This window comes from Sminthopsis crassicaudata, chromosome 2 (genome assembly GCF_048593235.1).
Source record: "Sminthopsis crassicaudata isolate SCR6 chromosome 2, ASM4859323v1, whole genome shotgun sequence".
NCBI lineage: Eukaryota > Metazoa > Chordata > Mammalia > Dasyuromorphia > Dasyuridae > Sminthopsis > Sminthopsis crassicaudata.
The window spans coordinates 35,257,800-35,281,744 of NC_133618.1; the positions used below are offsets into that span (position 1 = coordinate 35,257,800).

The 23,945-nt window shown below is 39.4% G+C and overlaps 2 protein-coding genes across 2 annotated transcripts in view; both read left to right on the forward strand.

Annotated features, from left to right (window-relative positions):
• The first annotated feature begins 279 nt into the window (after positions 1–279).
• Positions 280–23,882, forward strand: LOC141554130 (uncharacterized). The gene is made up of 5 exons (XM_074285711.1): positions 280–2,588; positions 2,851–2,929; positions 8,337–8,463; positions 9,140–9,235; positions 10,539–23,882. The coding sequence occupies exons 2-5, from the start codon at positions 2,897–2,899 to the stop codon at positions 12,587–12,589; spliced, it is 2,307 nt and encodes a 768-aa protein (XP_074141812.1). The 5' UTR covers positions 280–2,588; positions 2,851–2,896; the 3' UTR covers positions 12,590–23,882.
• The window catches only part of LOC141554132 (uncharacterized), a 31,935-nt gene continuing 20,994 nt past the window's right edge, over positions 13,005–23,945 (forward strand). Inside the window, exon 1 of the mRNA XM_074285712.1 lies at positions 13,005–13,126. Within this exon, the coding sequence (XP_074141813.1) occupies positions 13,034–13,126 (93 nt within the window). The 5' untranslated portion in view covers positions 13,005–13,033. The remainder of the gene's footprint in view (positions 13,127–23,945) is intronic.

Sequence of the window (23,945 nt, forward strand, 5' to 3'; positions counted from 1 at the left end):
ATTATTTGTAAAAATATAATAATTTTACTTATTATTTACATTCTTACAAAAAATTTGGAATAAAATTTTTCTCATTCATATGACACGTTACACTGACTATGTTTTTAGAGTAAAAGTGACTTTTTTTTCCCAGTCATCAAATATGCCAGGATTACATTAGGAGAAGGTTGTAGTGGAATAAAAACCTTACATTAATCATTGTTTAAAACAAATGAAGGGAAGCAAAAGGGATTACTTCATTTCTAAGAATCACTTAACAGCAAAGAAATCACATGTTTTTGCTTTTTTTTTTTTTTTTTTTTGGATAAATCTTTTAGCAAAGACCTCGGAATTCTTATGAAAAAACTTTTCCTGACTTAGAAAAACAATAAAGAAATAAATACATATTTAACATATAAATGATAAGTAAACGCTTGTATTTCATAATTTTCACTTATGTGATAGTCTATGAACTAAAAAAGCATGTCAGAAGTGTTTATAAAGACTGATAACATATTTTAATAATTTTGTTCATTTTATCAAAAATAAAAAACCATGGTAAAATTATGAGATTGTGACATAAAATAGTTAATATAATGCATTTTGTAAATCTGACTACATTTTATGTTGTGTGGAGCTATTTCCTCTTCAAGAAATAGGTAATATAATAGGCAATAAACCCTTGCCTCTTCTGTGTGTTGTAGAGTAATATTTCAGAAGAGTAAAGGAAGAAAATACCCCCCACTTTCTCTCCAGATTCTTCCTCTTCCCCTTTGCACAGGTGGTGGCTTATGTTTGTGGGACATTATTTACACTGAGTCCATAAGTGCATTAGATTAGTTGGGATTGGTTTTTATCTCTCTTTTATTTGTTTTGCCATAAAGAATGATTCTTTGAATAAAGGGAGAAGAATATATTTGGAAAGAAAAACACAATGAAAAACAGACACATCAGTGAGACTGAGAAATGCAGCTCAGAATTGTGTCATAAATGACACAAGCTCCCCGGGTGGCCCTCAGAAGAAGGCCCAGTCAGGAGGGGCCCCGTCCAAGTACAGCTTCAGATACTTGCTGTATGACCTTGGGCAAACCACTTGATCCTGTTTGCCTCAGCTTCCTCCTCTGTAAATGAGCTGAAGGAGATGGCAAACCATCTTTAACAAGAAAATCCCAAACAGGGTCACGAGATCAGGACCCGAGGGAACAACAAGAACCCTGCACCTAGTTTTCTAGTTCTCTTCTCCTTGCAGAAAATCTGGATGTCTCCTCCTGCCCTGGAGCTTGCACATATCACGGAAAAGCCTCAGCAATCCCGTCTGTCAGTTCTTTCAATAGAGAGAGATAACATGTGGGCAGGAGGGACCTAGTGTGGCCTCTGGAAGACCCAAATTCAAATCCAGCCGGAGGTGGTACTGGCTGGGTGACCCTTGGGTAGAACAGGACAGGAACAGTGCCCTTCCCCGGGCCCGGAAGCCCCAGTGAGACAATTCCTGTAAAGGCCCAGTCCAGCACCCAAGACCTCAGGGGGTGCTCTCCCTCTCCTTCAGTCAGCGGCGCCCCAAAGCCCCGCCCTCTCCCGGCTCGGGCCTCTCCGGCTCCTGGGCTCAGAGAACAATTTAATGCCTTAGCTGCTCTTCCTCTCCTGCCCGGAAGTCCTCGGGCCCTGGATCCCAGACTGGGCCCCTCGGCTTCCCTTCCCTTCCCTTCCTCTCCAAAGAGTTTTCCAAAAACAGAAAACTCGGGCTGTCCTTGGCTTTCCCGCGCTCAGCGGGCGCCCTTTGGCCCTCTCCCGCCCGCGTTGTGCCCACGCGCGTCCGGGTCCTCCGGCTCCCCCTCTCCCTCGTCCGGGAAAAGGAACAAGACCCGGGGCGCCCACAGACAACTGCGGGCTAACTTGCTCGGAGACACTGCTTCCCTTCGCGTCCGCATCCCCTTCGGGAAGCCTGTGGAGAGCTCGGGGGTTACTGCTTTTTGGGTGCTGGAGCAAACAGGCAGCTGCGTTTAGATTCGATTAGGAGGGGCCCATGCCTCCCCCCAGAGTCCCAAGATTAGCGACTTTCAAAGCATGTTGGTCCCCGGGGAGACCACGCTAGAGATAACGTGAGAAGCGGAGGGGGCGGGGCTCCAAACCAGGAAGAGGCAGGGCCGGACCACGTTCCAGGCAAGCGCAGAAAACGCCCAAGCCTCCCGACTACGTTTCCCAGAAGACACTGTACACCTGAGAGCATTTTTAAAAGAGGATGAGCGTTCCCCTTACGTCACCTCCGCCATGGCTCTTTTTTAACCTTTCTCATGTTTGTTGTTGATCATTTCCTCTTCTTTCTCCTGACGGATCTGGGACGGGGCGAGCGGGATCCGAAGTGGGATCAGGTCCCGTAGGAGGCCGACTGCGGGGGCGCGGCGGGGTCCGAGCACCGGGAGCTATTGCGAAGCACCCGCTAGGAGCTAAAGAAACCCTGTCCGAGACTACTGAGGGCTGGAGGCCGCGCATGGGCAAAGGGGTTGGTCCTGAGGGGCGGAGTCTGCAGCCGGCACCTCACTCTGAGCCGCGTCCCCGAGGCCCCTCCCTGACTGCTCCTTATCTCCTGATCTCAATTCTTCTAGCCTGGTGTGAGTTTGGTCCCTGGGCCCGATGTCCCGTGGGCTTCTTTCCTCCTCCTGGGCACCCCCTCCCCCCAGGGAGCCTTTGCTGCTGCCGCGGAACCCGCAGGACTCTCTGCCTGGTCTCCTGCTTTGTCCCGAGGAAGGCGTCGGCTTGAAGCCAGTGTCCCCTCCGGAGAAGTGTCCTAGTGGCCCTGCTCCCCTCCCCCCCGCGCCCCAGGGTCCCCTCAGTGTCAAGGGAGGTTTCTCACGGGCCTCTTTTCCTCCCCAGAATCTCCGCCTCTCGTGGCCTCTGCTGTGCCCCCAGGAAGGAGACAATGGCCCCCGGAATCACTGCCAGGCCCGGCCAGGTGAGTGACCACTGCTGCAGGATCCCGAGAGATCACGTGCCGAGCACCCCCTGACCCCAACTCTCCGGGGTTCCCGGGGTTCTTGGCGGCCCACGGCAGCTTTTGTGAGCGTGAGTTCTTTCCCCCGAAGCCGGGCTTCCTGTGGTCCCCGAGTTCCGCGCCTCGATTCCGTTTCTGCTTCCTTAACTGTTGCCTTTGATTGGGCTGCGTTCCTTCTCTGTCGTTGGTTCTGCTGGTGTTCTCCATCCTTTGTTTTTGTCTCCATAAAGAATTCTTGGAGTTTGATTGGGACGGTCCTGAATCAGCGAGTTTTGGGTTTGGACTGTTTTGTCATTTTGTTATGTTGGCTTTTTCACCGTGAGCAGTTCCCCTTTCTCCCGGTGTTTAGTGTTGGGGGAGGGGGGGTTAGGGTTAGGGACGTGATTCCTGCGTGAGTTTGGCCCAGAGGCCCCCAGATATAACCCTCTCTGCAGGGCTCCCAATGAATTCCTTTTTCTTTCTTTCTGCCGGATTTTGTTAGTTGGTATAGAGAAATGCTGATGATCATAAGGATTTGTTTTATCCTGAAACTTTGATAAAGTTCTTCATTATTTTGACTGGTTCTAATTTTTAGGATTCTCCTAAATCTCCATATCACCAAGTGTGATAGTTTTGTTTCCTTGTGCCCTTGTCTTATTTCAGCAGACAGGATTTCTAAGTGTGGAATTAAAGTCTTGATAATGGCGACCCCTGCTTCCTCCTGATCTTATGGGGAAGGGTTCCAGTTTACCCCCATCACTGGTAATGCCTGCCCTTTTTTTTTTTTTTTTTTTTTTGATAGACGTTACTTACCATTTTAGAAAAAAAGTTCTTTTATCCTTGTGTATTCTAGTGTCTTTACCAGCTAGGGGTGTTTCATTTGTTGCCCTGAAGCGAATTTAACTTGAGTTCCTGTATTTAAGCCCTGAATGAGTCCAAGCGGAATACACATCTCTCCCCCAGCTCTGCTAATTTTACTTTGCGCCATTAGCCGGACTCTCAGTGTGCACTTGAAGGAAGAACCCACCATAAGACAGGCACCAAGCAGAGTTGGGACCCCTGGAGAAGAGCAGCCAGCTCCTAGTCTAGAAACTCCCAAGGAAAAAGAATGGGCTTTTGCCATCCTACTTTTAAATAGTGTCTCCCTCTACCTCCCCCCTTTTTTCCTTCATTGCTCCTCCCCTATGATTACCTTTTAGGTGGGGGTTGCCCTCTATTTCTCCCATGAGACCTTCCCCCATTCTTCCTTATTTCTGGAACTATAAATATCCAAGCTTCTGTCTGGATCGGGAGCTTCTTTGTACTTGGTCCAGGAGTTCCACGTGCACGTTCATTTCCCTTGTAATCTCTTAATTTGTTGTAATTTATGTCTTCTTGTTTTTGTTACTGACAGTCAAATATGCTTGTAATTTTCCTAGTGATAAATCAGTGCTGCGTTACTGGTATCAATACAGCCTGGTTGTAATGGATGGTCTTTGTGGTATATATTACTGCAATCTCCTATTAAAATTTCCTTTAAAATTTTTGCCTTAGTCATCTTGTTTACCTTAATTATCTTGTTGCTTTCTTTTTCTAGTTTTATTCTCTGTTATTTTGTTATCAAAATTATATTTATGTTTATATGTTATAATAAACTTGATTGGAGCCTTTACCCTTTTTTTTTTTTCATATATTATTGCAATTAATTGTTCTTTAGAAGTTTGGCAGAATTCACTTGAAAATCCATCTCCTCAGCTAGCTCACTTATGAACTGTTCAATTTGCCTTTTTAAAAGAGATACAATTATTTAAGTATTTTATTTCTTTATTTGTTGATCTGGATAATTTATAGTTTTTGTAAAAATTCTTAAATTTTATTTAGATTGTCAGTTGTATTGTCATATTGTAGCACAAAATAGCTTCTAACAATGGCTTTGTTGGTGATACTTTGTCCCTTCTCATTCCAGCTCTTGAATTTTTTTATTAATTTATTGGCTTTTATTTTTTACTTTAAATCTCCCCATTTTTCAGGATTTCTGTTTGTTTTCAATTTGGGGACTTGTAATTCATTCTTCTAATTTTTATTAGTTAAGACATTCACTGAAATACTGTAAATGTTTAGAAGAAAAATTTTTGATAATTAAATGTCAGACCCTTCTTTCCTTCCTTTCTCTTTCTCCATCTTGATTTCACATTTTTGAAGTCTTTCAGACTTTACTCAGAATATAAGAAATTTTAGGGATTCGCTCCAGTTGACTCAGAGATCCTTCAATCATTTTGTTGGGATCTGATTACAAAAAAAATTTGAATCTGGTATTTATTTATAACAAAATGAAGAGGAAAACCAAGCAGTTTGGCTATTTTATAAGTTATAATTAGTAACATTTTAAAAAATTGCCTACAAGGAGAAAGATGGATAAAGGATACCTTTTTGAGCTCTTCCAGGAATCCTTTTTGGGCTTGAAACCAATTCATATTTCTCTTTACATGTAGGTATTTTGTCAGTCCTCGGGGTTCTCTGTTTTAATCTTTCCTGTGGTTTAGTGGCTTTCTGTGGTTAGGGCTTGACTTTTTAAAATTGAACTTTGCTCCTGGGCTACAGAGGGCACTGTCCCAAGTCCCTTATGTTGAGGCCAAGGGTGGCCTGCTGCCCAGGGCCATGAGCCCTGATTTCTATTTTGTTAAGGAGATCAATAGCCTCTGAGTGGCTTGCCCCGACATTGCCTATAATAGGCATGCAGAGTGAAACAGCTTTCCTGCAATCCTAAATTATCTTGACCTGGAAATTGGTTTCATCCCAACCCAACTTCAGGTGGGTAATACCACCCGAAGGCATGATTTTAAATTGTTTGGAGGGGAATTTGGGAGAGTTCAGGCAAGTATCTGACTTTTCTCTGCCATCTTGAATCTCTCCCAAAGCTCTTTTTGCAGTGGCAGAGAATTGGAAGTTGCAGAACATTTACAAATTACTTGGGTCTAACCTTTTCTTTTGATCCTTAGAATCATTTGGTAAAGTAGGTCAGGGAAAACCACCCTCATTTTACAGGACTTTCTACAGGACACAAAAGAAATTTCCTAATTTCTGGTTTTCTTCCATTAGCTCATGTTAAAACAATTCAGTAAAAGTTGTTCAGTTAAATCTTCCTCACACATAGCTCAGCAAACAAGACACATCAGGAAGAAAAAAGTGCTCATGTTCCATAACTGGATTTTTCTGTAAATTTGAAGAATAGATCAAAATGTGTGGGGTAAACATTTCAAAGTGTCCTGATGTACAGTGACGGTGAAGGAATACTTTTAGACCACACATTATTTTCCAGGAAGAGAAGATTAAAAAAGAATGTTTTTTTTCATCTAATAGGAAACTTGCTGGAACTCTTGTCTTCCCAGAAATCAACCGGAGTCAGGATCACTAAATGTCTTTTTTCTTGATCTTTTATGGTGAAGGTCAGAGGATTAAATCTAGCAATCTCCCCACACACCTTCTTTCCTCAAAAGCCAGAAGAGACTGACTCAGCATCCGAGTCTCAATTTCCTCTCCCTCCTCCTACTCCTCCCACACACTTCACTTCCTTCTCTTTTTCCCACCAGTCAAGTCAGCACAGCACAGCTGGGGAGGGTCAACCTTCAAACAAGTTAATAGGGAACTGTCCAATTGGCATTTAGTCTAAAGTGCTTCATTATCCAAGTGCATTGCTCAGTTCTAGAGCCCTTTACAGAAACTAAAGGTGATAGTGTTTTGCTTTAAAAAAAAAAAAAAAAAAAGTTTGTAGCAAATGTTGATAACCAAAATGACATCTACTTATAAGTTCAAGGTAGTCTAGAAGAGAAAAATGTTCTGGTACCTTCATTTGTAGCTTTCTTCCTGGTCTCCCACCTCAGCATTTTATCAGTAGTTCTGCCCAATCTCTTCTACTAAAGAATAGTGACCTTGCCTATGTGTGTAAAATTGAGAGGAGCACATAGGAAGAAGAGAGGGTGGGGAATGCCCTCTGCACCTCCAGGACATTTTTGGCCGGAGGATAGGCTGAGAGAGGTACTGCACTAGTACCAGGCATACTTAATAAATGCTTTTTTCCAGCTCAAGGGGCAAAGTTTTATTATAATGCATGGGCAAAATTCCTAATGCACTCAAAATTAATAAGGGGAAAGATGGGACCTTTTCAGAATAAGGTAAACTAACTATGCTAATTGTGTGCATCAGTAAATCAACTTTTGTCCATGACCATTCTGCTTATACAAGATGGCCTCTGTGCTTCACCTCAGGATTGTATAAGGTAACAGTGAGCATCAGTACAGGATAGCTGTGGCTGTACAAGAGAATTCTACAGTCAGCTTGTTCCTTACTGGAGCCCACTTAGATTCTGGGTTGCTACCAGGGACAAGGTCTTTTGCTGGAGTTCATCCTTTTCATCCTCTCCCTTCCCAGTAAGACTCAGATGTTTGAGGGGAGAGAGGCAACAAATCTAGAAGTCTGGGGTAGAAAGGGGCAACAATGAGAAATCATACATCTGGATATCTGGGCAGGGGGGATGACTCTGGAGGAAGAAAGATCTAACAGTGGGGGAGAAAGGAAAAAGGGACAGAAATAGTAATCAAATTTTGCAGGGGATATGACTATTAAGGGGAGAAAGGACAAAAAGGCTAGAATTTGAAGGAGGAGAGGGATGGAGTATTATAGCTGTTTGAAAGAAAAAAATTATTTTTTTACTATCTATATAATAAATATAGTATATTATTTAATAATATAATATTATTGTAATATATTATGTGTAATGTAATAATAAATAATAAAATAAGTATATAAAAATAAAATAACTATAGTAAATCTATATTTTTTCTATCTATATAGTAAAACTATATAAACTATAATATTAAGATAGGAGATGAAAGTCCCTTATTCTCCTCTTTGGTTCCAGAAGCATTGAAAGTAGAAAAGGAATTAGGCATACTACAGCCTCAGCTCAGAGAGTTACAATAAGGGCCCTAAGTGCACATTTGAAATTGTCATTGGATCTGTTAACATCAGTAAACACTAATTCAGCATCCATGTGAAAGACACTATGCTAAGTGCTGAGGATACAAAGAAAGGCTTCTACCTTCAAGGAGGGAATTTTTTTTTTGTTTTTGCTGAGGCATTTGGGGTTAAGTGACCTGCCCGGGGTCACAGCTAGGAAGTGTTAAGTGTCTGAGACCAGATTTGAACTCAGGTCCTCCTGACTTCAGGGCTGGTGTTCTATCCACTGTACCAACTAACTGCCCCAAAGAGGGAATTCTTAAAGTGCCAGCTATAGATACATCAGGTACTGTATTGGCTTACAGATAAATAAATGAAAGTCTCTATTAGGAGTTTCCATTTGAACTTCATAACAGCTTTATAGAGATAAGCACAAATATTTTTGTTATTTCAGAAATCAGTGACATTCCAGGATGTGTTTGTGGAATTCACCCGGGAGGAGTGGGAAAATTTGAACTCAACTCAGAAAGAATTGTACAGGGAGGTGATGCTGGAGAACTATAGGAACTTGGTCTTTTTGGGTAAGAACCCCAACTCCTTTACAATCTTGAAGTATAGGTAGATAGATACATATACATACATATTATGCAGATTTTCAAGATTTTAAGTTATTCTTTAGTGTATAAAAATAAAGTGCTCCTAATCCTTTTCTAGCCAAGAGACGGGTACTTGCGCTGTTTCCAAGAAAAGGATCTTTGTTTCATAAATATGGAAACTGATTTATTATCCTTTAGCATATATCTTGTCCTCTGTGTTACTTTAAATTGAATAGTCCTATAATTTTGTAACCAATTTTCCTGTAATGTAGAATATCATCAGTGGTCCCAAGTCCTATCCTTGGAGTCATTCTATCCAGTCTATTTTCTCCCCCTTTCCTCCCACCCCCATGTTTTGAATTTTCTTTTTAAGTTATAAGAGTGCTTTTTAAAAAACTGTAATTTTTCTCTCTGCCCCTCCTAGTACTTAAAAATAAACCCTAATGCACTCTCCAACCAGTCCATTGAGGCCTTCTTGATTGGAAAAAAAAGTCTCACACAAAATTAGCTAACATAGACAGTGCCCTTGGTGGTATAAAACACATTCTGCACCCTTGTTTCCCCACCTTTCTACTAAGAGTTGTTTTAGAGTTCATTTATCTGTTCCATGATGAAGTTCTGAGATGATTATCCCTAGCACTTTTTGCTTTTCAATGAACAGGATTTGCAGTTTCCAAACCAGATGTGATCTACCAATTGGAAAGAAAGAATGCATCTTGGATGCCGGAGCCAAATATTCTAAGAAGCAGCTGCCCAGGTGACTACATAATACCTAAGGAGATGGGTCATTAGCAAAATATTGCCTTATTGGCCATTTTAGATTGAAGCTCTTGTAAAATATAGAAAAAGAGTTATGATTTAAAAACTTAATATAATTGTTTATGTGTGCCTTTACTCACATGTACCTTCACTTTCAAAGTATGTTGTTGCCTTAGTACAAGAATCATATCTCCTCTTCTATTCATTGAAGATGATCAAGTAAGCATTCCCTTGCCTCACTTCCATCACTTTATTTCCCCTTTTAATATTTTCTTCTGTGTTGTTTTTATGATAATATTGCTTTGCTGCTCTTTGTTTTTAAAATATTTAATTGTAACCTAATTTACTCTTCCTTCAGATTTCCATTTTATGCCAACATCTTTTTTTCGATTCTTTGAAATTATGTCCATAAAGGCACAATATAATCCTGTCATTGGATCTTTTGGCTTTCCACATTTTGCTATTTCACAGAAAGCTGTGGTGAATGTTTTTGGAGATATCTTTCTTTGCTTTCAAGAACTGTTAGATGAACCATTTTCAGATTTCAAGAACCCTTAGGTGAAAACACATGAACAGATATTTTAGCTCTAGCTTAAATTGCTTGGATGCTTTACAGAAAAATGGTAAAAGTAGCTTCCTAAGTATCTTTCAACCATAACTTCCAAAATTTGTTATTTTAAAGTATCTTTGCTAATATACTTGCTGTTTGGTGAGACCTAAGTTGTTTTTGGTTTTAATTCTTTGATTATCAGAGTTTGAGTAATTTGTTAGGTTATTTCTTTTCTGAAAAATAACTGTGTCCTAATCATTCACCCTTTTGGAATTGGATCTTACTTTTACAAATTTGAATTCCTTACAATATAGATATGTTGGATTTATAGTTTATTGCAGTGATTGTACAATATGATTTTTTTTTTTATTTTACTTAGTTTGTTTATGTCTTTCCTCCTTATGCTAAATTCATCGATTCTCTATTTTTCTTAAGTTCAGTTTTTACTTCAGATAATAAGGACATATTTGTAAGTTCTCAAATTCATCTGTCATTTTCTGAATGCCACCCAAATGTCAAGAATTTATAGCAGAGTAAGGGCTGATTCATCTTTCCAAATATTTCATCCCAGGTCACCTCATTCACATGTTAACTTTGAGTCACTATGCCTTCGCCTAAGATAAACTGGGATTCTTAGTGAGAGACCAGTGAGACTGGCCTCCCAAGCAGGAAGAGAATAGTCCTAAAACTTGGGACCCTTGGGAAAGAGGGGCAAAGGCAACGTTAATCAGCTCTTTATTCTTCCTTTCAGAGAGGAAAGAATTTCCTGAAGAGAAACCTTATGAATGTATTGTCTGTGGGAAGGCCTTCGGGATTAAGACACAACTTACTGTGCATCAGAGAATTCACACTAGGATGATTCTTCATGAATGTAGTGAATGTGGGAAGACCTTCTATCGGAACTCAGATTATATTAAACATCGAAGAATTCATACTGGAGAGAAACCATATGAATGTAGTATATGTGGGAAGGCTTTCAGTAGCAAGTCATATCTTAAGGTGCATCAGAAAATTCATACTGCAGAGACACTTTGTGAATGTAGGGAGTGTGGGGAGGCTTTCCATGAAAAGTCAGCATTTATTCGACATCAAAGAATTCACACTGAAGAGAAATCTATTGAATGTAGTGAATGTGGAAAACCTTGCAAGAGCAAGTCCCAGCTTATTGTACACCAGAGAATTCACTCTGAAGTGAAACCTTATGAATGTGGTGAATGTGGGAAGGCCTTCAAGGCAAAGACATATTTTACTGAGCATCAGAGAATTCATAGGGGAGAGAAACCTTATGCATGTAATGAATGTGGGAAGCACTTCAGGAGTAGAGCACAACTTAATTTGCATCAGAAAATTCATACTGGAGAGAAACCTTATGTGTGTAAGGAATGTGGGAAGGCTTTCCTGCGCAGCTCAGATCTTATCAAACATCAAAGAATTCATACTGGAGAGAAACCTTTTCCATGTAGTGAATGTGGGAAGGCCTTCAGGATTAAGACACAACTTACTCTGCACCAAAGGATTCATACTGGAGAGATTCTTGTTGAATGTAAGGAGTGTGGCAAAGTCTTCCAACGGAATTCAGATTATATTAAACATCAGAGAATTCATACTGGGGAAAAACCTTATGAATGTAGGGAATGTGGGATGGCCTTCAGACTTCAAACACAGCTTTCTTTGCATCACAGTACTCATACTGGAGAGAGACCTTATAAATGTAGTACTTGTGGGAAGGCCTTCAATACTAACACAGCTCTTACCATGCACGTGAGAACTCACACTGGAGAGAAACCTTATCCATGTAGTGAATGTGGGAAGCCTTTCAGGAGTAGGGCACAACTTAATATGCATCAGAGAATTCATACTGGAGAGAAACCTTATGGGTGTAAGGAATGTGGGAAGGCTTTCCTGCGCAACTCAGATCTTATCAAACATCAAAGAATTCATACTGGAGAGAAACCTTATGACTGTAGTATGTGTGGGAAGGCCTTCAGGATTAGAACACAACTTACTCTGCATGAGAGGATTCATACTGGAAAGATACTTTTTGAATGTAAGGAGTGTGGCAAGGTCTTAAAACGGAATTCAGATTATATTAAACATCAGAGAATTCATACTGGCGAGAAACCTTATGAATGTAGGGAATGTGGGATGGCCTTTAGACTTAAAACACAGCTTTCTGCACATCACAGTACTCATACTGGAGAGAGACCTTATAAATGTAGTATTTGTGGGAAGACCTTCATTAGCAGGTCAACTCTGACCGTACACCAGAGAATTCATACTGGAGAGAAACCTCATGAATGTAAAGAGTGTGGGAAGGCTTTTCATTGCAACTCAACACTTATTCGCCATCAAGGAATTCACACAGAAGAGAAGCCTTATGAATGTGAGGTGTGTGGGAAGGCTTTCAGGCTTAAGGCACAGCTTTCTATACATTATATTATTCATACTGGAGAGAAACCTTATGAATGCAATATATGTGGGAAGGCCTTCACTAGCAAATCATATCTTACTGTGCACCAGAAAATTCATACTGCAGAGACACCTTATGAATGTAAAGAGTGTGGGAAGACTTTCCACTATAATACATCACTTATTCGCCATCAAGGAATTCACTCGGATGAGAAGCCTTTCAAATGTGGGGAATGTGGGAAGACTTTCAGGTTTAAGACACAGCTTTCTATGCATTATATTAGTCATACTGGAGAGAAACCTTACAAATGTAGTATATGTGAGAAGGCCTTCACTAGGAAGTCAACTCTTAATGCGCATCTGAAAATTCATACTGGGAGAGACACCTCGTGAATGGAAGAAGTGTGTGGCCTGACTTTCCACTACATCTTAGCACTCATTTGTCAAAGAATTCACACTGAAGAGAACTGTATGTAGTGAATGTGGGAAGGCCTTCAAGAGGAATCAACTCTTAATAAGCATCAGAGAATTCATACTGGGGAAAAACCTTATGAATGTAGTCAATGTGGGGTGGCTTTTAGGCTTAAGGCAGATTTCTGTGCATCAGTATTCACACTTCAAAGAAATCTTAAAAATGTTGTAAATGTGGGATGTCCCTCAGAAAGAAGTCCTGTTGTAGAGTCCATCAGAGAATTAATTCTGGAGAGATTCTTTATGAATGTAAGGAGTACAGGATAGTTTACTTCTACAACTCAAAGCTTATGGTACATCAAAGAAGTCATATTGGAGGGAAACCTCCAAAGTATAAAAGCCTTTACACTGAGGACATTACTTTATATGCATCACAGAATTCATACTGGAGAGATTCCTCAGAAATGTAAGGATTGTGGGAAAGCCTTACATCTCTCACGGGTGAAATTTAACAAAAAGGTAAGCTGAGGCAATTCCCAAGCTATAGAATATGTATTAAAAAGGTCACGCTGCCCGTCAATACATGGGTCAGTGGCTTGCCTCCATTTATACCAAAGACTAGAAACAAAAGGATTACTTTTGTAATATTTTTCTCTAAAACAATGTTCTCTGGGAGCAGATTTCTTGGGGGAGCTTCTGGAGGCAGCCTTAGTTTCAGTTCAATATAATCACCCCAAATGCAGCTAGGAATTAAAGTGCAATTCCTTTATTGTCTCCTTCACTTGGGGCTTGGCTAGTTTTCTGGAGTCCTTCCGGATCTTGGTTTCAGTGTTCTGCACAGGACAGCCTGCCACCACTCCTCTGTCTTCCTTGTTTTTGCCTGACTGCCTTCTTTGGCTTGTGATTCATTGTTTCTATCAATTCCAGTGACATAGCACCTTGTTTCAAGTTCTGATCGAAAACATCTCCTTGTAGGGTTAAATGAATCATACTGAACCATGCTAAATTAAATAACTATTGTCTCTATCAATTCCACTGACTTAGTAACTTGTAAGAATCCTAACACTCTTTTATATATTTTGAGAAGTACAGAACAGGGTAGGTGACATCTTGGAATTAAAAATAACATGAGGCATGGGGAACAATAGGATTGATTGGAAAGTTAGAAATGGGAACTAGTAATAACTCCACCTCCATCCTCTCTCAACTGGCACTCTCAGGAGTGCATATTTTTCAAGCCCCGGGTGTAAGATAGTGGTACAGACATAAAGAAAACCATACATCTTTGAAATGTAGCTAGGTCATTTAATTCCTTGAGGTAAGAATAGCTTAGCTGGAGAGCTATATTCCTAAATTTAACCTATTATGAGACCCTCAGATTCTGAATTAAGTTTGGAGAGACAATCATGACTTCAGTACTTGAAGGACTAAAGCAATTTGCAAATGGGATAAATAAGAAAATGATGTAGGATCAATTCACTCTTCTCAATTTCCCTCTTATCAGAGGGAGAAATCTTATAGTTCACCTTTTCTATAAGCTAATCCTATGAGATCCTTAATGATCATTATCAACAGTAGAATACATCAACGGGGATCTTTCAGGTGAAAGTGCAAAATAGACTTAAACATGTTAATTAGTAATTGAGAAAGAATAACAAGACTGATTAATCATATCAGAAGGACTATCTAAAGCCATAGGCTGAATTTAAAAGGGAGATTTATTTATGTGTCTCAAGGCAATTAAGAAAACTAAGCAAACATGATATAAGAAAAGCCCAAGTAATGGTAAATCTTCACTTATCCCAGTAATCTGGTCTTTTTTTTAAATGTTTTTTTAAAGTTCCAAGCTCTTTTCCTCTCTCCTCCCCCATCTTGCACTAGAGAAAGCCATTACACATACACAGATACATGTGTGTTAAAATCATACTGTGCATATTTCTACCATTTCTCTCTGGAGATAAAGAGCATCTTTTTTTATAGATCCTTGGTAATTGGTTTGAATGTAACATTATTGTTACTATGTCCATTCTATTGGTTTCATTTTTTTATTTTATGAAGGCCTTCCATATTTTTCTAAAACCAACCTAATCATCATTTCTTAAACCACTGTAGCATTCCATCATAGTAACTCTTTTTCAATGTCCATTTTATTAGCTCATTTCCTCTTGGATCCCAGATGTCTCATATAGCTGTCTGGTTCTGTAGAAATAGCTTGTCTTGGACATTCTGGAAAAAGTCTCCTTCTCACAATAGTTCCAAAAAGGGCTTCTCTTCAACACAGTAGCTTCTCTGATTCACTATCACTTGTAGATTCTTAGACTGTCCTGCTAAAATCTTTTACAAAACAAATCTCATAAACTTTGCTAAACCTTCCTAATTTTTACTTCTCCCATAACTTCTCAAATCTTGTAGTTGTGATAATATTAAATAAAAAATACACAGTTCATCGATATTTCAGAGAATTTCGATTCTTAATTACCTCCTTGCTATTTTTTTAAATTCTGCAACTATGTAAACATTGCCATCAAGATGCTGAACAATCTTTTAAAAATATGAGAATCTGATTTGAAAAGAAATCTTTCTGGTTATAGATTTGATATGAAAGGAAAAAGTAGGAATATGATTATAGCAGCATCAATACTGGTACTCACGTCACAGGGTCACATGATTCAACACATGTATGCTTGGATAAAACATCCTTAGTTCCATTTGTTTTCAAATAATTTTATGAGCAGTCTAAGCATGTGACAGGGCCAGTCTCAGAATTAACAGGTGGGAAGAGTTGTTGTGTGGAAAATCTTATCCTCAAACTCTACTTTCCCCTGTCTTCCTCCAACCATTGCCTCAAACCCAAACATCTATTGGCCAACATTCCCGTTGTGTAGAGGGCTAGAACTGAGCAGATGCACTTGGGTAACAGAGCACTTAAAGCTAATTACCAATTGGACAATTCTTTATTACCTCATGTTTGGAGGATGACCCTACATAAGGATTCTGTGTTGGCTGGGTAGGTGGGTGTGGACAAAGAAGGGGAAGTGAGATCAATGGGTGGAGGAGGCAGAGGAGGAGGGATCATTCCTTTGGCTGTGGAGACATTGGAGGTGGTGTAGAGATTGCTAGATTTAATCTTCTGACTGAGACCCTAAAAGTCCAAGAATAAAGACTTGCTTATCCTGACTCTGATTCTAAGATATCCAAGGTCACAACATTTGGCATCCAATGTGTGGGCCAAGCACCCTACTTCCACTGAAGTGCTCCAGTGACCAGGAAGTTAGGTGAATATTTTAACAGACAAACTAGGGACTTACTTTGTTAAGGGATAAACTAGTAACCTTTTATAGCTGAAATGGGTCAGATGTTAGGAAAAGATTCTCTCTAGTCTCCACCCCCACCCCACGGTGGCACTAGAAAGCATGCTTAATTTAATCAAAAAGCAAAGTTTAATTGTAACCTGGAACAGATTGCTAGACTCTTGGTTACATTAAAACACAAGTCCCCTTGGTTCTTAGAGGAAGAAAAAATAAGTGTAGATAAATGGAAACTAGTGGGACTAAAAGAATTCTATAATACAGGCCCTCGTTCAATTTCCATAGAAGCATTTTATGCATACAGCATAATTCACTTGGCCTTAAACGATCTTGCAAGTTGTAGAAAAAGGAAAAGTTTTAGGAACAGCCAGATGAGGAAGTGTGAGGGGGAAAAAAAGACAATGAACATTCTCAAGACCTTGCCGGAGGGCAATGGCACCTAAATGAGGTTCAAGGGCATGGTGATTCTGGCTCTCTTGAGGCAACTTCTACCCCTTCTAGGGAGCAGATTATTGACATGCCCCCATCTAGTAGTGGGGGGGACAGTGATATCATCAGGTCCTCCCCCCCCCCCCCCCCAGCAATCACTGCCTCCTATAACTAGATGCAGAAAGCAGTTCTTAAAGTGGCAGAAGAAGGAAGATCTGAGAGTTCAAATTTTTCCTGTGATTCAACAGTTTTAACTCTTCAGGTCAAGAAAGTAGAAGAGATTCTCCTTTTGATATAGACATTCTCAAAGACCTGAAAAAGGCTTGCACTCTTTATGGGATTACATCAGCTTATATTAAGATGTTATTACAGAATTTGGCTTATGAAGTCTTAACCCCTAGTGACTGGAAATCTATTTCAAGGGTATGCTTAGAATCTGGACAAAACTTGTGGCTTTCTGAATATAGTGAACTCTATAGGATACAAGCCCAACAAAATAGTCAAAGTGGAGTTAATACTGTGACCTACTAACAGGTGTAGGTTCTTATGCAAAAGCTTCAGTACAGATTAATTACTCCATAACAGCATATGAGGAAATTGATGCTGCTGCTATCAAAGAATGGACTTCTCTCCCCAATAAAAATGATAAAGGCGGGACCTTCACAAAAATTGTCCAAGGATCAAATGAACACTTTCCTGATTTTGTGGGATGTTTGTAGACATCTGTCATATGGACTAATGGTGAAAATAGAGTAACAGACACTTTGGTGAGGTAACTTGCTAAAGAAAATGCTAATGAGGTCTGCAGAAGGATTATACTAGGACTACACAAGGATGTTCCTTTAGAGATCATAAAACACTGTGCCACAGTGGGCATAAATACCTTTTATAGCCAGGCTATGATGCAAACTTCCCAAGATCCCAACATGGGAAGACAGGGTCCCTTTTGGCAAGGGACTTCCAGAGAGACTCATCAAAATTTTCAATGTGGTAAAGTAGGGCATCTGAAAGCTCAATGTTGGCATAGAGACAGAACGAGAAACCAGAGTGGGAAAACAAGACCCAATACCCCATGTCCAAAATGCAACAGAGGATTCCATTGGGCATCAGAGCGTAGGCTGATTCAGGGAAAGGGAATGAGGGGCCCAGCTCCAGGACCCAGGCAAAAAACACTTGGGGCTACAAGTCTAATACCCAGACATGATCAATCAGCCAGGAAGCCATCTGATGGGAGAAAGGGATCACAATTAGGGAGGATAGAGTTGTATGCAGCTGGGACAATTGAGATACCCCCTGGAGAGGTGAAATCTGTTCCTCTCCAGCCTATGGATCCCTTGCCTCCAGGCACAGTAGGCTTGACCATTTCATCTCCTGAGAGTACTTACAAAACAGTGTTCATTTATACACTAATGTGGGAAACTGGGGAATGTGCAGATAATAACCCAGTCACTAAGACAATGTGTGACTTATCAACCAGGGGAAGTAGTAGCATCGGGTTTATTGATACAGAGCCCTAATGAACAACCTGGTGATAGTCACCCACATTCTGACTCCAAGCAGAAAAACCCAGGAATATACTAGACAGCAGCTGTGACAGCTGATCCGACCTATGCTCATCTATATAAATGGCATACCATTAGAAGAACTGGTAGACACAGGTGCAGATCGCACAGTCATTAGAGGTGCCAACTGGCCCAGGCACTGGCCAAAGATTAAGGCAGACATGTCTGGCGTAGGAGGATCAATAGTAGCTGAAATTAGTGCTACCTCTTAGAGATGGATATTTGAAGGTGAAACATGAGTTTTTACTCCCTTTATAGTTGAAAAAATCCCCATCAATCTGGGGAAGAGACATTTTACAACAATTAGGGTTAAAAATGAGTACTTTGTTTTTTTAGTTACGGCTGCTGTTGAAGGCCTGCCAACACTTTCACCTGTTCCTATCCAATGGAAAACTGATACACCAGTGTGGATAGAACAATGGCCCTTAGATAGCAATAAAATTCAGGCCTTATTAGACATAGTACAGGAGCACCTTGACCAAGGACCCTTACAACCTTCTCTAAGTCCTTGGAATTCCCAGTATTGGTTGTAAAAAAAGAAATCAGGAAAATGGAGGATGTTGACTGATTTAAGAAAGGTAAATGAATAGATGGAAACTATGGAAACTCTTCAACCTGGACTTTCATCTCCTACTCAATTGCCTAGAGAATGGCCTCTTTGGGTTATAGACATTAAGGATTGTTTCTATTCTATCCCTCTAGATAAGGAGGATATGAAAAGATTTGCCTTCTCAGTGCCCAGCATTACCTTAGCTAAGCCTTATAAAAGATATGAATGGACAGTTTTGCCAGAGGGAATGAAAAACAGCCCTACTATGTGTCAAATGTATGTTGCTGCTGCTCTTTGCAGTAAGAAAAGCATTTCCAAAAGTAATGTTATTACATTACATGGATGATCTCTTGGGATGTGCACCTGAGGAACAAATGTTAGAAGCATGTCTACAAAAGACTATAGAAACACTAAGGAATTATAAATTGCACATAGCTCCAGAAAAAATTCAAAGACATGCTCCTTTTCAATATTTAGGATATGAAGTATATCCTAAGGCGCTTATAGTACAAAAACTCTCCTTAAGAACGGAGAAGCTAAACACCTTAAGTGACTTCCAGAAATTGATAGGAGAAATCCAATGGATGCGTCCCATGCTAGGCTTGACTACCTGTCAATTGCAACCATTGTATGACATGTTAAGGGGAGACAGTGCTTTAAATTCACCACACCAGCTCACAAAAGAAGCTCAAGAGGCTTTGAGACAAGTTGAACTGGCTTTATCCAATGTGGTTGAAAGGTCACTCAAAAACCCTTGGAAATATCAGTTTTTGCTATACAAGAGGCACCCACAGCAGTCCTTCATCAAGGATACAGTGTGATAGAGTGGGTGAACCTCCCAGCACAAGCAGAACAAAGCCTTACTCCTTACCCAGTGCGTGTGGCTAGAATTTTATTAAAGGCCATTAAGCAAGCAAGCAATACAATTATCTGGGATAAGACCTAATAAGATATAGACCTTTTATACTAACGCACAAGTTAATGTGTACTGTGAAACCATCCCAGAGTGGCAAATTTTATTAGTCATGGCTCCAAATTTTACACATGGGTCTCCATTAAAGATAACCAGACTGTTACATAATTGGTGATGGATTCTTGAAGAAAAGGTTTCTAAAGTTCCTCTTAAAGGACCACCTATCTTTACAGATGCATCCAAACATATTTGTGCTGTATACTCTCATGACTTAACTATAAAGAGAGTAGTCAGAAATCCTTTTCAGTCCACTTAGCAGAATGAATTGTATGCAATCATTCTAGCTCTTACTTATTATCTGGGAGACATAAATATAATATCTGATTCTGACTATTCAGTAGGTATGGTACAAAGAATTGCCACAGCACAAATAAAATTTGTAGCCTCCAAAAAAAAATATATATATATATATGTATATATATATATCAGCTCTTTAAGGAACTTCAAGAGCAAGTGAGAAAACATCCAGGTAAGATTTATATCTTGCATGTTCACTCTCACAGTGGACTTCCAGGTCCTATTTTTAATTGTAATTCAAAGGCAGATAGCCTTCTAACTATGTTATTTCAAGAAGCCCAAGAATCTCATTCTAAATATCATCAGTCTGCCCGAGCTTAATGTTTACAATTTGGAATAACAAGAGAAGAAGCTAGGAGCATAGTACAAACTTGTACAGCTTGCCTTCCTTTCCATGCTCCTACACTCCCTCCAGGGAAGAATCCTCGTGGTTTGACACCTAATGAAATTTGGCAAATGGATGTGACCCTTTATAAATCTTTTGGTCGTCTATCTTTTATCCATGTCGTGGTAGACACCTTTTCAGGATTCACTTTTGTAATACCAGCAGCAAAAGAGACAGCCCAAGTGGTCACTGAATTCCTTATCCAAGCATTTGCAATTATGGGTGTGCCACAAGCAATAAAAACAGACAATGGACCTGCATATACTTCTAAACATTTTGCATACTTTTGTGCACAATATAAGATTTTACATACCACTGGCATACCTTTTAATCCTCAAGGTCAGGCAATAGTAGAGAGAAGAAACAGAGATATTAAGACACTCTTCCAAAAACAAAAGAAGGGGGAGGCACAGGTAACCCCAAAGAACTTCTAAATTTAGTTCTCTATACCATTAATTTTCTAATTTTTGACAAAGATGCACTGGCTTTGGCAGACAGATTTAATCACACCAGAAGGGCAGTATCCAATGCGAGCAGCCCCACTGTTTTTAGATAATCACCAGGTCATATGGAGAGACCCGGAAAGAGGTGAGTGGAAGGGACCAGATAGGTTAACTGCTTGGGGGAGAGGATTTACTTGTATCTCTAGAGATGGAGAAGGAATCAGATGGGTGCCAAAAAGCTGTATTTGCCTTGTTCACTGGAGAGAAACAGAGCAGACCCTTGAAACGAAGTAGAAGACCCAAGAAACATCGGGTGGTTCCGTTGCTGACTGCCCACCACTGAAAGAACTTGGCAGTTATGGCATTTGATTCATGGACATCAAAAATTGTAGGACTTGAAAACCCTCAGGAATCAATGGATTCTCTGAGACATCATAAGACTGTTGCAGGATTTCAAAAACTTGTGGGGATCATTGGATTCCCTGACCCGTGAAGCGATGGACAATAGATTGCTTTTGGACTATCTCTTGGTTGCTGAAGAAGTGGTATGTGTGACTGATGTTTACATACCCTCCTTTTAGGACTTCGGGAAATTTATTACAAGACCATGTTGATTTATGTTGTTTGTTATATCACTACTTACATGTACAACTAATGTTTGTTACACCACATGGAGCCTGCACTGACTGTGGGGAGAGTCATCATTAATAACCTTGCGTTCTTGCTATGTGCTTATGTAATACCTCCCATGGTGATGGGTTTGTGCATACTTGTCTGTAATAAGATCCTTCAGCCCAGAAACCTGCTAGCAATCCCCACTTCCCTTTGGTGCTTTTCATCTCCCTTCCTGAGATGTTGGGGGGGAGGGGAGGCGTGATCACCTCCTTTTCGGTGTTTTCATCTCCATTCTTGAGAAGTCAGGAAGGGTGTGATCACCTCCTTTTTGGGGTTCTCATCTCCCTGAGAAGTTAGGGATGGTGTGACCACCTCTGTGCTAAAACAAACAAACAAAAAAAGTGGAAGAATTAGAGGGCTAGAACTGAGCAGATGCACTTGGCTAACCTAACACTTAAGGCTAATTACCAATTGGACAATTCTCTATTACCACATGTTTGGAGGATGACCCTACTTAAAGATTCTGTGCTGGCTCCATAGGTGGGTGTGGAGAAAGAAGGGGAATTTGGGAATAGAGATCAGTAGGTGGAATAGGAAGAGGAGGAGGGATTATTCTTTTTTCAGTGGAGACAGAGGAAGGTGGTGTAGAGATTGCTAGATCTAATCTCCTGACTGTGACTCCCAAAAGACCAAGAATAAAGACTTCTACTTATCCTGACTCCAGCTGATTCTAAGATACCCAGGGTCCCAACACCATTGAACTAGAAGCATTTGACTGACTTCAGATAATCATACCTGAAATCAAGGAATAATACCAGATTATACAAGATTTTACCACACCTAACAAGTTTCAAATTAAAATTTTAAATTCAATTATTGACACAATCCTATAGGTTGGAATAAATTAGCTAAGGAAATAAAAATTTATCAGGTCTTTAAAAAAAAAATCAAACCATTTCCCATTCTCAAATACAGTCTAAAATTCATCTTGTGTCTTTTTAAAGCAAAAGTAAATCAAGAGTGGAGTCTATTAAGACATAAGTTGGTAAAACATCTAATTTCATTACAAAGTATTCCAAGTATAACTTCATAATTGCAATCAGAAATCATATAAAAGATCGGCACCATAAACACTTTCAAAAAATTTTTTTCCCCAAATATTTCCTTCCCTCTTAATCAAGGAGTGTTTGTAATGTTGGGGCTAGCTTTCTGGAATTAAAGAGTACAGGAGGCAGGAGAGCCACCAGGAAGGTGGTAAAAGATGGAATGTCCCATTTCCAGTCCTAATCAGCCCTTAAATACCTTGGTATGATTATATCATTATAGCACACTGTGTATGTGTGAACTAGAGAACCATTATATTACCATACTAAGTACTAAGTATGTATACTAAAGAATCATCATCTCATCAATTCCACTGAGTTAACACCTTGTAAGTTCCTTGTTTCAAGTATAATTCTCCCAAGTTCTGGCCCTCTACAAGTATTTGTAATAAGAAAGGGTGAGACTGCATTCTAAATAAACCAATACACAAATTATTTGTTAGGGCTAATAATTAGATTTTCCTGACCTTTTTTAGAAATTTGGAAGATAAACACAAGGAAAATTTTACAGGGTCTTTCTCCCCACTCCCCTTTTTCTAAAAATTAAGCAATTAAAAGTCTACTCTTTTAAAATATATTCAATTAAAAATTTGTTTTTTAACATAGCAAAAACTCCAATACCTTAATTTAAAAAGTGATAATATTCAAATCAAAAGAAATTAAAATCTCTAATGACTTTTCTAAATCTTAACCAATCAGTTGTTCCTATTCAGTTTTAACTGTTTCTCCTTGACCTATATACAGGTTTCTGAGAAGACAGTATCATCTGTTACTCCCATGTTTTGGAGGTTTTGCAAATTTTGTTGTGATACATAATTTGTTAAACTTCCAAGTATCCAATTAGATTTTTCTATTAAAACTTATTTGCCTTATTTACATAAACTTTTCTCTTTTCCATGAATTAGGAAAGAATATTTAAAATATGAGCTTCAGTCTATTTTTTCCTCTTCACTTTGAAATGTCACAGTCTTTCTCTAATCAGCAAAATGACCTTAACTATAAAACCATAAAGTTGAATTATTTTCCATCTAACTTTTCAATTATGGTTTCAATTTCCTCAAAACAAATTCTAAATGTTGTCCCAAAATATAGCAGGATATTTTAGCATTTATAAAAGTATTTAATACCACAATTTGGATATTCATAATAGAAAGTTTACATTTTAGCCACACTTTCTAATTAGTTTATGATGTCATTAATTTCTAAGGTCTGAGGGAAATGATTCCCTTGCTTATCAGTCTTTCCTTGCCTTCCCAAAAGCTTCGTCAAAGTTCAGGAATGTAAAGAAAGGCTTATTTTGAAGCTCTAAAAAAGATAACTGATTAGATCACAAGACAAAAACGTTTTTATTTTCCTTCTGAGTTCCTTATTCACAATATTACAAAAGCAAACAATAAAATGTCACAAGCACAAACAGGCACAGTTCTAAATACATAGATACAAACAGATGTTGTAAAAGATGTTATACATGACTACCTGCCATCTAGGGGAGGGGGTGGGGGGAAAGCGGGGAAAAGTTGGAAGAGAAGGTTTTGCAAGGGTGAATACTTTCAATTATGCATATACCTTGTAAATAAAAAGATATAATAAAGGAAAAAAATGTTGTAAAAGATGACCACAATATTTCTTTACATGAGGCTGTTTCTGATAATCTTATCTGCTCTGCTCAGAAG

What these genes read in the sequence shown, in the direction of transcription:
- LOC141554130 (XM_074285711.1), top strand. Translation starts at nt 2,897, where the DNA reads ATGGCCCCCGGAATCACTGCCAGGCCCGGCCAG. An exon ending in TCACTGCCAGGCCCGGCCAG is followed by an intron (nt 2,930 to 8,336) that starts GTGAGTGACCAC and finishes TTGTTATTTCAG; the next exon opens with AAATCAGTGACATTCCAGGA. An exon ending in TAGGAACTTGGTCTTTTTGG is followed by an intron (nt 8,464 to 9,139) that starts GTAAGAACCCCA and finishes TTCAATGAACAG; the next exon opens with GATTTGCAGTTTCCAAACCA.